The sequence below is a fragment of the Salvelinus fontinalis genome, chromosome 39 (assembly GCF_029448725.1).
Source record: "Salvelinus fontinalis isolate EN_2023a chromosome 39, ASM2944872v1, whole genome shotgun sequence".
Classification (NCBI taxonomy): Eukaryota; Metazoa; Chordata; class Actinopteri; order Salmoniformes; family Salmonidae; genus Salvelinus; species Salvelinus fontinalis.
This window is the reverse complement of record NC_074703.1, coordinates 11,773,572-11,787,298: the sequence shown is the minus strand read 5'-3', so window position 1 is coordinate 11,787,298 and position 13,727 is coordinate 11,773,572. Positions and strand designations below refer to the sequence as shown.

The 13,727-nt window shown below is 39.9% G+C and overlaps 1 gene segment (V, D, J or C); it reads left to right on the top strand.

Annotated features, from left to right (window-relative positions):
• Window positions 1–2,836: 2,836 nt before the first annotated feature.
• LOC129838367 (Ig kappa-b4 chain C region-like) lies at window positions 2,837–6,751 on the top strand. The segment is given in 3 exon segments: window positions 2,837–3,005; window positions 5,003–5,119; window positions 6,160–6,751. Coding segments are annotated over 3 exon segments (603 nt in total).
• Window positions 6,752–13,727: the final 6,976 nt, after the last annotated feature.

Here is a 13,727-nt window from a genome sequence, read left to right as displayed (position 1 = left end):
TATATGTAAATTGTCTTCCTGGACAGTCAGACTTTATTAATACCTGTTGTGTGACGTAGAAACATGATAACTATGTTACTGGTTTCTGATATACGTGCTGAATGGGGACTGATATATTGATTATAAACATCTACCAATTGAGCATATTGTTATTACTGTGTTATTAGACCAGATAGTATCTTTCTGTCTTGGTCAGGGTTAGTAACTGCAGGGAGATCTCTAGAGCTCTGATGTCTCCTGGTTCACCTGCTGCTCTCTGGAACTACCACAGTGGTGTGAGGGAGGATGTATGGGTAATGTTTAGGGGCTTTATTATGTGTTTTAATCATGTTTAAATTCTAGCTATTCAAAACACAGGTCATCTTTAGGGTTTTGATCATTGCACATCTCTAATTCATATTGGTTGATGGTTTTCCTTGAGTTACTCCACAGAGGTAACATGTAGTAAATGGTCAGGAGAAACATTTAGTGATCAGTTATGATGTAAGGTCTTCTAGACACAGCTCTGGTTTTACTCTATTGTTGTTCAGCTCTCCTACACACTGTGTCATTGTACTGGATCATCTCCTCCCCTCAGTACCTGCAGTAGGTCCCAGCTGTAGCAGTACAGTCACTGTGCAGTCTGACTGAGGGAGGTTTTTGTACGGCTCTGTATCACTGTGTGAACACATTACCACTGTGGAAACTCTGACAGTAGTAATCTCCTGCATCTTCAGCCTGGACTCCACTGATGGTCAGAGTGAAGTCACTCCCAGATCCACTGCCACTGAATCTAGATGGAGTCCCAGAGAAGAGGACGCTTCCGTAGTAGACCAATGCTTTATGAGTTTCTCCAGGTTTCTGTTGATACCAGGCTAAACATGGTTTACCTAAACGCCTACAGTTAGGATACACATCACTGCTGGCTTTACAGTTCAGAGAGACTGTCTGTCCTGGGAGAACAGTTTTCACTGCAGGAGTCTATGTCACAGTGATCTGTCCTCTGGATTCTGAAACAGAGAGAGAACTGATAATTGTACATAGCCAGGAATTAATAACACATTCTTAACCTTCAGTTCACTCAGACTGATTACTTTCATTATACAAACATGGAACTTAATTTTCTTTACCCTTGAAGAAGAGGGCAAATATCCAGATGAAGATGGTGATAAAAGTCATGGTTGTTGTGGGTTCTGTTGTCATGTAGGACAGCTCTCAGTCATTAAGTGTTAAACTCACAGGGCTATAAACACTCCTAGACCACTGACACATGTACTGTCTATGCAAAGTGTCCTCTTTATGCAAAAAAACTGTAGTTGAAGAGCTCTTCTTCTTCTTCTTCTTCTGGATTGGGTTGGCGGATTGCATCCAATTTAAAGGTGAATATACCGCCACCTACTGTACTAAAGGGTGAGGCCAGTCATGGCCTATCTACATGAAATTATCTGCTGCAACATGACCACAAACGTTGCACCTGAAACAGTACAGTGGATTCTGCTCAAAGGCTCAAAGAGGATAACTAATATATCCTAACATGACTTTATCTGGCTCAAAACTCAAAAAGACTGACAATGACTCCTCTGTTTTACCACTCTCACCACCAGGTCTGCGTCACCCAGGACACAAACAGGACACAAACACTTCAGTGGAAAGCTGCTGCCACCCATGTGACAAAAGCAGCAGTGTGGTGTCTCTACAAGGAATCGATGGCAACACTTGGTATGTAAAACATAAACACATATTGATTATTTAATTGACCTCCAACATGATTGCAACTACTTTTATTGATCTCACATCCCACATCGGGTGTGGGATGTGAGTTCTCCATGGCTAACGTTATTTATTTTGAAAAAAACTGCAGTAGAAAGAATTATCTACGCATAACGAGCAGCTCATTTTATAGACACAAGATGCTACACCGCAGACCAATCTGAAACTCATCTCTCGGCATGTCCAGCCAACTCATTATTCTTCAAAGGGAATCTTTCTGGATCCACAGGCTCAACACACTGCATTGTCTTGGCCTTAACGAGGAGTTTGACTTGAAACCGTTTTTATCGTTTCAATATGTCTAAATATTTTTTTTTTTATCCTAATTGAATATTGTATGTGTATTACTGTAAATATTGAACACATTCTCTGTGTATGTAACGGCTTTCTTCCTGGGGTGAAGGAGAGGACCAAAATGCAGCGCGGCTAGTGTTCAACATGATTTAATAAAGAAGAGACAAAATACAAAATGTGAAAACCGAGACAGTCCTATCTGGTGCAGAACACAAAGACAGAAGACAACCACCCACAACTCCCAACACAAAACAAGCCACCTATATATGATTCTCAATCAGGGACAACGATTGACAGCTGCCTCTGATTGAGAACCATATTAGGCTGAACACAGAAACAGACAAACTAGACACACAACATAGAATGCTCACCCAGCTCACGTCCTGACCAACACTAAACAAGCAAAACACACAAGAACTATGGTCAGGACGTGACAGTGTATGATCATATATTTTGATACATTGAATGTTAATATTGTGAAACTATGTTATACATTTTTTTTACATGTTTCAGGAAGTGATGTCACTGAGTACTGCCCTTATATAGGACCTTCCACCCCCACCTGGGATATGGATACCTTAGGGTCAAAACGTTGTTGTAAATAAATATCACCTGGGAGCATGAGCAGCAGTGTGCAGCGTTATCCTTCCTGTTTTCCATGAGTTTGCCACCAATCCAGCACCTGCGGAAAGTAGCTGGATGTGCGTATGTTCTTCAGCTTTTGTACATGAACTCTCTACCATACAGCACTCCTTTTTGAGACTCTTTTCAAGTCTAGCGGTCTTTTGACATTATGGCTGAAATAGCAGACTCTCAAATGGCGGGCCAAAGTAGGTCATTTGAGTTCTCAGAGGATGATGATTCCCGGATCATAATGAAGGACTCGCTTTTTGATGAAACTGGCCCAATGACAGACTGCAATGCAGACTTAGTTATCACGTCTCTCAAGAATCTACGGATCCGTGAGACAAAACAATATTATCATGCAGTCACCTTAAGTGTTTATTTAAGGAATAAAATAATTCCACGAGGATTACTGATACAAAAAGCACCTGCTCTTGGTTCGAACAATCCCTCTTTTTGTGACCGATGGTGCGAGATTCTTAATAAATTGTTATGTCCGTCGTCGGAATGAGGCCAAGGCACAACGTCGTAAGCGTACATCTGTAACGGTCGTCTGTTGAAGAAGGTGTGGACCAAAGCACAGCGTGGTAAGTGTTTTATTTCAAACAACCACTTGTACAAAATAACAAAGAGCAAAACGACAACGAACAGTTCTGTCAGGTGCAGAAACACAAAACAGAAAACAACTACCCACAAAAACCATGTGGGAAAAAGCTACCTAAGTATGGTTCTCAATCAGAGACAACGATAGACAGCTGCCTCTGATTGAGAACCACACCCGGCCAAACACAACGAAATACAAAACATAGAAAAGGGAACATAGAATGCCCACCCAAATCACACCCTGACCAAACCAAAATAGAGACATAAAAAGCTCTCTACGGTCAGGGCGTGACAACATCTTTCTTTATTTTGATGAACACCAAAAAAACAACAAAAGATAAACGAACGTAACGTTCTGCAGGCTGTACAGTAACTGTACAAAAACAAGATCCCACCACTGAAGGTGGGAAAAAGGGCTGCCTAAGTATGATCCCCAATCAGAGACAACGATAGACAGCTGCCTCTGATTGGGAACCATACCCGGCCAACAAAGAAATAGACAAACTAGAATGCCCACCCAAATCACACCCTGACCTAACCAAATAGAGAAATAAAAGGCTCTCTAAGGTCAGGGCGTGACATAAATGCTCGTTTCATTTAATGGCGCTTACCATACAAGAAGTGACAGAACAATTGAGCGCGACTAGAGATCAAGTGACACAGTTAAATGTTGATCTAGAAACCAAGATCACTGATAAGGACAAAAGAGAGAACATTCTGACCAATGTGGAAAACATTTGTGATAAACTTGCGTAGGAGACAAAAGAAACAAGCGGAAAAAGTTTGAGCGTGATACTATGGACTACAAGGAGCAGAAGGTATATTTCTGGAGGGATGACCGGAGACAGACAATTGGCACTCCCCCACAAGCAAGCTGGAAGGGTTAACGCCAGCCCAGCAATAATCCTAGAGGGCCACTACTGTGGCGATCAACAAACCAACATCTGACTCCAGTGACTGATGTGGTGTACTCCTCAATGCCATTGGAAGAATCCCGGAACATATTCCAGTCTGTGCTAGCAAAACAGTTCACTGGTGCCTCCTCCTCTAGTTTTTGCTTGTAAGCCAAATGGAGGGCGAGGGAGAGCATCTTAAGAATACAATATCCAAACGGTCTGAAATAATTTCGTAATTCGAAATCGTGACCTTTCAGTTACTGGCACAACACTTTCACCGATGGCTACCTGCTGCCCCTTTTATAAAATCAAACAGCAACTGTTTACTCAGATAACTAATGTATGGTAACTTTTATGTCACACCACCATTATATTGTTATTCTGATGATGATCAGATATAATGAACTGTCTGTTCACTCATGCTTGGTCTCTCATATAAGTTCCTCTAATCAGTTAGTGAACACTTCTCTTAACTAAAGCTGGTAGGATTCCTCTGGTAGTGTTGTCTGTCCTCTGTGACTATACCACCACTGTTAAATCTGAGATCAACATGTTTAATAAAGGAATATACAACATGATCACTATCACTACTGCTGCTGCTGTTGTCTTTCATATGGACAATATGGAGGAATACTAGCAACACTGATCTAATGCTGGACTGTACCTACAGACTAGGAGAACACCTGATACACAGAGGAAGGAAAAAAGTATCTGGACTCATATCTGGATTTAAGATACAATTCATATTTGTATTATCTAGAAACAGCTAATATGAAGTGTTTGTTCTAACTGGAAGATGTTAAAGTGTATTTGTGTTGATTATGATTCTGTATGAGTGATCTTCACTGTAACAGCTGCAGCATCACAACACAGAGAGGTTTTTGTACCAGCAGTAACGGGGATTGTATCACTGTGGTGGACTTTTGGTAGCGGCACCAGACTTGATGTTGGAAGTAAGTAAACCCCAAATTAACTGTTATATTCACGTTTTGATGTCATGTTTCAATTTCTCTAACCATTTCGCCTCAAAAAAACTTTTAAGATGATTTTTTTTAAATGCACACGGCCTTCACATAATATGGTCAATTAGAATATAAATGTTATTACATCTAATCAAATTTGACCTGTATTTTTAAACTATGAAAGTGATTAGCCTACATTTTAGACTAGTTGTATGAATAAACATACTGCACCTAGTAGGACATGTACAATAAACTGTAGGTTTAAAACAAATAAACAATAAACACTTTATTTCAAATGAAGACGATAAAACAATATTTGGCAAGTATTCATACCATATTAGAGTTAGATATTTGAACCACAGTCTAAAGAAATTCAGCTTCCCCAATGGTCAGGAGGTTTTTGTACGAGCAGTAACAGGGATTGTATCACTGTGGTACACTTTTGGTAGCGGCACCAGACTAGATGTTGGAAGTAAGTAACAAGCTCTCTTCATATTTCTTTCTGATTACACTTTCTTAAATATATTTTGATTTTATAAATCTTTATTTTAAAAACATTGCATTTTTCTATTGCTTTTCACTGAACCTTCTTTCAAATAATATTTTATTCAATCATAATGTTAAATAGTAGGTTTATTTGTATGTCTGATTTGAATGAGAGCAGAATTTATAACTCTTAAAGTGTTTGTTACTGCAGTTATTGTTGCTTTGTGAAAGAGTCTTATGTTTGCATACAACCTCTTGGATTATCTTCATATACTGTAGATGTTCTGAGTATTCTGATCAGAAACAATCCTAAAATATCTGACATACTAGTAATGCTAAAGTTAAGCACTTACACTTGACTCATATTGTTCATAAATCTGCTTTGTATATCTATCATATTACGTTTTGTGTTTTCTTCAAACCTTTTACCAATCTAACTACATTATATTTAAAAGGCATTTCCAAATCAATGTATTTGTATGTCTATTGCTTTTAGAAATATTTTAGACATAGTAGATGCAGTTGATGTGTTCTGTTTGTTCCAGGTAACAGTGCCCCCACCCTCACCGTCCTGCCCCCCTCTAGTGAGGAACTGTCCAGTACAACAACAGCCACACTGACGTGTCTGGCCAACAAGGGCTTCCCCTCAGATTGGACCATGAGCTGGAAAGTGGACGGGACCAACAAGAACCAGGAGACCAGTCCCGGGGTCCTGGAGAAGGACGGCCTGTACAGCTGGAGCAACACCCTGACTCTCACTGCCCAGGAGTGGACCAAGGCAGGAGAGGTGACCTGTGAAGCCCAGCAGAAATCCCAGAGTCCAGTCACCAAGACCCTGAGGAAGGCTGACTGTTCTGGGTAGGATCCCTCAGTAACACACCCCTGTGGAGAGAGGCTGCTGGTTCCTCTGCTTTGACTCTGTTCTGAGATCAGATGTTGTCTGTCTTATTGATCACTGACATGTAGACTAACAGAGGGCTTTGCTTGAGTTCATGTGTCAATCCTCTCTGTAGACTGAGGTTGTATCAGTGTTAGATGTGATGTGTTCTGTTTTATTACTATTAGATTCTGTAGGAATGTTTGCTTTGATGCTTTGATGAATCGATGAAAATAAAGATTTTCCTTTTGGAACAAATATTTTCATTGTCTCTTTCAATAAACCCAAATAGACTTTAATCTTAAATGTTGTTGAATGATACAGCAATATATTCATAAAGCCTTATTCACAGTTTCTATGAAACAATATACTACTATTTTCACAGGAGAGGTCTAGATACTACAATGTTAACAGATTAACAGGAGAGGTCTAGATACTACAATGTTAACAGATTAACAGGAGAGGTCTAGATACTACAATGTTAACAGATTAACAGGAGAGGTCTAGCCACATGTAATAGATGGTACTCCTTATTCATCTTTCTTGGAGCAGTTTTTAACATTCTTGATTTATAGTCTTAGTCTAATGCCTTTGAACATTTGATCGATATGTCGGGCTCTCACCAATGTGATCATTCCTGTATTTTGCTTAAATGCAATACATTTGTCCACATAATATTACAAGTATCACATCTTCAAGATAGAGTCTTCTCTACCTCCAACCCCCTGAGAACAGAGTGCACATCTGGTGACAGTGCTGCTCTATTCTGGGACAAGCAGAACCACCCAGCCCTGTCTATGTAAATCTCAGTTTCACTCCCACAGCTACCAGTCTAGCAGTTGAACAGTTTCACAGCCTGAAATACGCTGGACTGGGCCAGATGTGAGGGAGTGACTGGTTTTAACCTCTATGGTGGAATCAGGGAGAGAGACAAATGATATGGCACCATGTAGTTAAATACAGATAAAATGGGTATTATACTGTATGTAGATAGCGTATGTAGTGCAGAGGAGGCTGGTGGGAGGAGCAATAGGAGCATGGCATCATTGTAACGGCTGGAATGAAATCAATTCAACGATATCAAACACAACATGTATTCCATTTCAGCCATTACGATGAGCCTGTCCGTCCAATAGCTCCTCCCACCAGTAGTGTAAATGTGTCTGATGTTTGAGTCCAGCATCATGTCTCATTCACAGATGCAACAGTCAGTGACCTGCTCATTAAAATAGTGAATATAATGTTAGAAGATCACATCCATTTAAATCAGACATTTGGTTGAGGTTCATATGAGGACTTGTTTTGGGGGCTGAAGTGATTGTAACTTTGAAGTAATGTTGAGGTCATAACATATTTAGTTTTACTTCTGTAGATCTTGCTTTGCATATGGACAGGAATTGTGTTTCAAAACTTCAAATAACTTTTATATACACTGCTCAAAAAAATAAAGGGAACACTTAAACAACACAATGTAACTCCAAGTCAATAGACTAATTCCTTAGATAAACACTTAAGGTGACTGCATGATAATATTGTTTTGTCTCACGGATCCGTAGATTCTTGAGAGACGTGATAACTAAGTCTGCATTGCAGTCTGTCATTGGGCCAGTTTCATCAAAAAGCGAGTCCTTCATTATGATCCGGGAATAATCATCCTCTGAGAACTCAAATGACCTACTTTGGCCCGCCATTTGAGAGTCTGCTATTTCAGCCATAATGTCAAAAGACATTATGAGAATATCTGAGAATATCTGAGGGGCTTTTATATAGTTCCAAATGAATTAATAATAATAATTGCTTTGTTTAGAAAGTAACAATATTTTGGAGATTTCGTTTTCATTAAACCTAGAATGAGCGAGAAAAAGGCATGCAATGTGCAATGTCATGCAATAAAATGCAAATTAATTACTTAAAATTCATACAATGTGATTTTCTGGATTTTTGTTTTAGATTCCGTCTCTCACAGTTGAAGTGTACCTATGATAAAAATTACAGACCTCTACATGCTTTGTAAGTAGGAAAACCTGCAAAATCGGCAGTGTATCAAATTCTTGTTCTCCCTACTGTATATATATATAAATATATATATAAAATATATATATATATTTTTTATTCTCTGAACATTAACATTGTGTGTTCGCTTGTTTTGTACTGTTCTGTAGTTTCGACCCAATGATTCGTCTGACAAACAAAAATATTGCATCCTGTAGGCCCAGGCATGGATCAAAGCTGGCGAGATATTCAATAACGTCATCTTCATAGACGACTCAACTGTGGCCCTTGAGAAATTTGCTCAAAATCACTACAGAAAAAAAGGAAGAAGATGAAGAAGATTAACGAAAGCATAAAGATGTTGATGAAGAAATGCTGTTTTGAGTTAGAAACGTAACACTAGAGTACTTAAGCATCGAATACATTGCAAGTTGAGGGATTTTCACAACAGCAGCCGGGCTATAAAAAGTCTATTGTCCTGCTAATAGGAAACATTTGCATGATGGGCTACATTCTTATTGAAACCACAATGTCACACATCATTTGTATCTACATTTCCAATTACTTTTAGAGTTTGGGAATTACAAATGTGCGCTTTCTTTTTAGTTACATTGTTTATTTTGAACGTGCAGACTTTTTTTCTGTAAATTATTGTTTCATGTAGGATGCTACATTTTTGACCAGTTGCAATTGTAAGTAGGCCTAATAAAATACATCCTATTTCTATTAGGCTGTTAAGCCTCATAGCTTACCTCAGCCAGTTAAGTTATTTTATATTGGTTCTAGGCTCCGAATAAATAGACTCCAATTAAGACCTCTTGTTGTTTGTAAAGTCAAATTAAAATGAAGATTATTGTTGAAATGAATTGTTCGACTGGTGTAGGTTTTCTCCATCTGTTGGTGTGCAACACTTGCATAACAAGTTAGCTATATTTTCAGCACCAGCCACTGTTCACCTCCTATTGATTGTGCTGCGGTTGCCAGCAGTTGTTTTTTAAATTGAACCTATATTTAACTAGGCAAGTCAGGTAAGAACAAATTCTTATTTACAATGACGGCCTACCCCGGCCAAACCCGGATGACGCTGGGCCAATTGTGCGCAGCCCTATGGGACTCCCAATCACGGTCGGATGTGATACAGCCTAAATTCAAACCAGGGACTACAGTAAAGCCTCTTGCATCGAGATGCAGTGCCTTAGACCTCTGCGCCACTCGGGAGCCATGACCAATATATATATTTTTCAGAAAATTAAGCGTGTGTAGGTAGATACGTGTGTAGGTAGATGTGGAAAGATAGATACAAATGATTTGTTGCAAGTTGTGGGGGCGTGGCTAAAATTTTGAGGGTTTGAAACCTGCTCCCTGCTTGTTTCATTACATCATTATGCCGGTGTCAGAGCAAATAGCCTGGATTGTTATTCCCATCTCGTTCCTCTCTCTCTTCCACGCGTCATTATCCGCCTGAGTGGTTCGCATGTGGCCGTGCTGGCAGGGTGTACTGTTTTTTATTCTGTATATATGAATTACAAATCAGCCTTTACTTAAATCATGTTTCTAATCTATTATGCTCTCTTCATCATAACCTTGTAATGTAAAATCTAGAGTAGGTTAAAGCCTACTCATATCACATCAGGCTTGGCTGGTAACTCCTCAATAAACTGTTTGAACTCTTGCCCATTAGCCATCAAACTTCTGGCATTGCATTGATTGAATAACACCATAATGAAAAGTAACCAATACATGATTCTTGTCTGGACTAATTCTCAATCTTATTGAGGTCATCCTGTACATTTTCCCATGTCAGTACTGTGATCTCAAGATACCTCACTGCCTGCTCCACTATGATCTGTATCTTCTTAGTCTTTGATTGTATTTTCTCTGTGCAATTGATTGGTTCTGTCACAAATGTAACAGCCTTTCTCATATTTACTACCATTCTTGTGTTCTCCCCCATTCTGCTCCCTACTTCACGCCCAACCTGCATCCCAATTTGCCCTGGAATACCTGCTGTTTTGGGTGCCTCGATTGTTTCTGCGTGAACTACCTTCACTGCTTCTGCATACAATATTTTTCACACACTCCTCACCTCCTGCACTACCACCTGTCTTTTCATCACTGAACAACATTAACCGGGCCCGTCTTCACATTCCCCATATGTATGTTCTCCTCCACCTTCTTCCCATCTCATCATCTTGGAGGAGCTTTACCATGTTAACAATTTCTGGAACTCCTGCATTAACTCCCTTCACCCACTTCCGTCCAGTTTGATCCGGCAGGCTACTATCAACCAAACGTTTAGCATACCTGCTTGAGTTTGAGCGCCGTCTCATACTGTTTAACATTGAAACACACCACCACCCAACTTACATCAACTTTAGCAGACACAACCTCTCCTACCTTACTCTCCAAATCCATAGTCAACGCGATCAGACTCCCCGCCGTGACTCCACCTTGGTCCTGAAACTTCACCAACACCTTGACCTCCACTTCTCTCAGTACAACACTGCGAACCGAACCTCCCTCATCACTACTATCGTGGAAATTCTTACACAGTGACACTCAAAGTCAATCTTAAGTGAATCATTGTTTATTGTCAGCACACTGGAGAGATTCCAACCAACTCAATGCACCGTAGTACTCGTGTCAATCAGGAGCTCTTCCTGGGCATTCCCAGCATTTGTCTTATATAAGGTTATACACAGACACGTTATATTTGCATGATTTAGCATAATTAATTAATCATTACTGTTTTGTTTCATTCATGTGACCGACCAATACTGGTTCATAACATGTGACAGACCAATACCTCACGAGGCTTCTACTCTCTAAGCTGAGACTTTGAAACTGAGATATCTTTCGTTCTCGTTTTCAAAACAAAGTCTGGGCATACTGCCAAATTGCAGCTACTGATAGTGAGGATTCTTTCAGTCAGCCACATGCATGAACACAGAAATTGGTTTATAGAACTGCACATAAATAGAACACAGAAATTAGTTAGAAGAAAAGGACAAGTATTAAAATTCCATTACACTACTCTCCTGAGGAGATGTGCAAAGGCTCCTCAGGCTTCCTCTTCTTCTTAACCTTTACTCTTACTATACCTCCACCTTTTTCCACTCCACCACTACACTCCATTTTGTCCACCTCAACTCCGAACCCCACTACCTTTCTATGCATCTCTGCTCCAGTCACAGCCCAGTATTGCTCAACCACCTCCACCCAAACCTTGACGCCAGCTTGAATAATGCAATTTCATATTATCTTGTATGGAGTTGAGCGTGTTTGCTAGTGAGGTAGCTCGTTGCTTTGTGCCCACGTCTCAGACCGATAGCGACCAACGAAAAATCTTCCTGATTCGAGTTCATGCAGTCTTTCCATTGGAGAGATCTGTGTGAGCAGCAGCATTTTAAAGGTTGAGGCTGATTGTTCAGCAGCGTTGCAGTTCTTGACACAAAATCCACGTCTCACTTGTCTCAAGGCTTAAAAATCCATCTTTAACCTGTGTCCTCCCCTTTAATCTTCACTGATTGAAGTGGATTTAACAAGCGACATCAATAAGGGATCATAGCTTTCACTTGCATTCACCTGGTCAGTTCTATGTCATGGAAAAGCAGGTGTTCTTAATGTTTTGTATACTCAGTGTGTATAATCGTGTCTGTTGCTTAGTGTTCATGGTAATTAGGGTGGCAGGTAGCCTAGCGGTTAAGAGCATTGGGCAGGTAACCAAAAGGTTGGTGGTTTGAATCTCTGAGCTGACTAGGTGAAATAATCTTTTGATGTGCCCTTGAATAAGGCACTTAACCCTAATTGCTCTAGGGTTGCCCTCAGTAATGTCTGATCCCTGACTAAGAGTACCATTTACAAAAAAAACATTTTACGATTCACATGTGCATAATACACACTTTTACATATGTGGAATAAGACAAATGTAAACACCCACCAAATTATTTAATATTGTAAATACTGGACTACTGGACTGTTGGACTTACACTGTGAGAAGAGGGGCTCCAATGTGCAGGACTACTACTCTGTTCCTGACTCGATTCCTGAGGTCAGCTCCCTCCCTCCTCTCCTGTGTCTCTAATGAGACACACTTGGACTTTGTAGACCATAATTACAGTACATGAAACTCAGCATCTCCTCTACATCTTAAGAATACAATATCCAAACGATCTGAAGTAAGGAAGTCTGTTTTGGAAGATTTGAACCTTTTTGTAGATAGATGGTTTCATGGGTCTCCTTGAGATACTCAATAAAAATGAGTAAAAAATGCAGTAAGGAACACATGGGATAATGACTGAATATGATCTAACAGCTTTGAGTTATAAGACATAGATATTGTTGTTCAGCTCTACTACACACTGTGTCATTGTACTGGATCATCTCCTCCCCTCAGCACCTGCAGTAGGTTCCAGCTGTAGCAGTACAGTCACTGTGCAGTCTGACTGAGGGAGGTTTTTGTACGGCTCTGTATCACTGTGTGAACACATTACCACTGTGGAAACTCTGACAGTAGTAATCACTATGCAAACATACTTTTTGGTGCCACATGAATACTGTAGTTGAAGGGATCTGTGTGAACAGCAGCATTTTAATGGTTGAGGCTGATTGTCCAGCCAGTCATGGCCTTGATTGGTAAACAAGCCTCACTCATCTGGGCTCAATCATAGGCTGGGAAGGTTCTGGAAGGTTCTAGCCGGGTGTGGCAGGTGAGAGGTTATAAGTTGACAGAACCTTAGATCGTTTAAGTGGGTTATAATCATGTTATGTTATCTCAAAACAAAGTGTCTTATATGTAATTATAAACTGGGGGGTTCGAGCCCTGAACGCTGATTGGCTGACAGCCGTGGTCTATGAGACTGTATACCATTGGTATGATTTATTTTTTATTTTTACTGCTCTAATTATTTTGGTAACCAATTTATTATAACAGAAACAAAGGACCTCAGTGGTTTGTGAAATATGTCAAATATACCAGGCTAAGGGCTGTGTACAGACACTCCGCGTTGAGTCGTGCTTAAGTTCAGCCTTTGGCCATGGTATATTGGCCATATACAATACCTCCTCTGGCCTTTTCACTTAAGTAGTCTTCCTGGACAGTCAGATTTTATTAATAAATGTTGTGTGATGTAGAAACATGATAACTATTTCATCCCTGACATGGTTTCTGATTGTAGTGCTGAATGCGGACTGATATATTGATTGTAGACATCTACAAATGGAGCATATTGTTATTACTGTGTT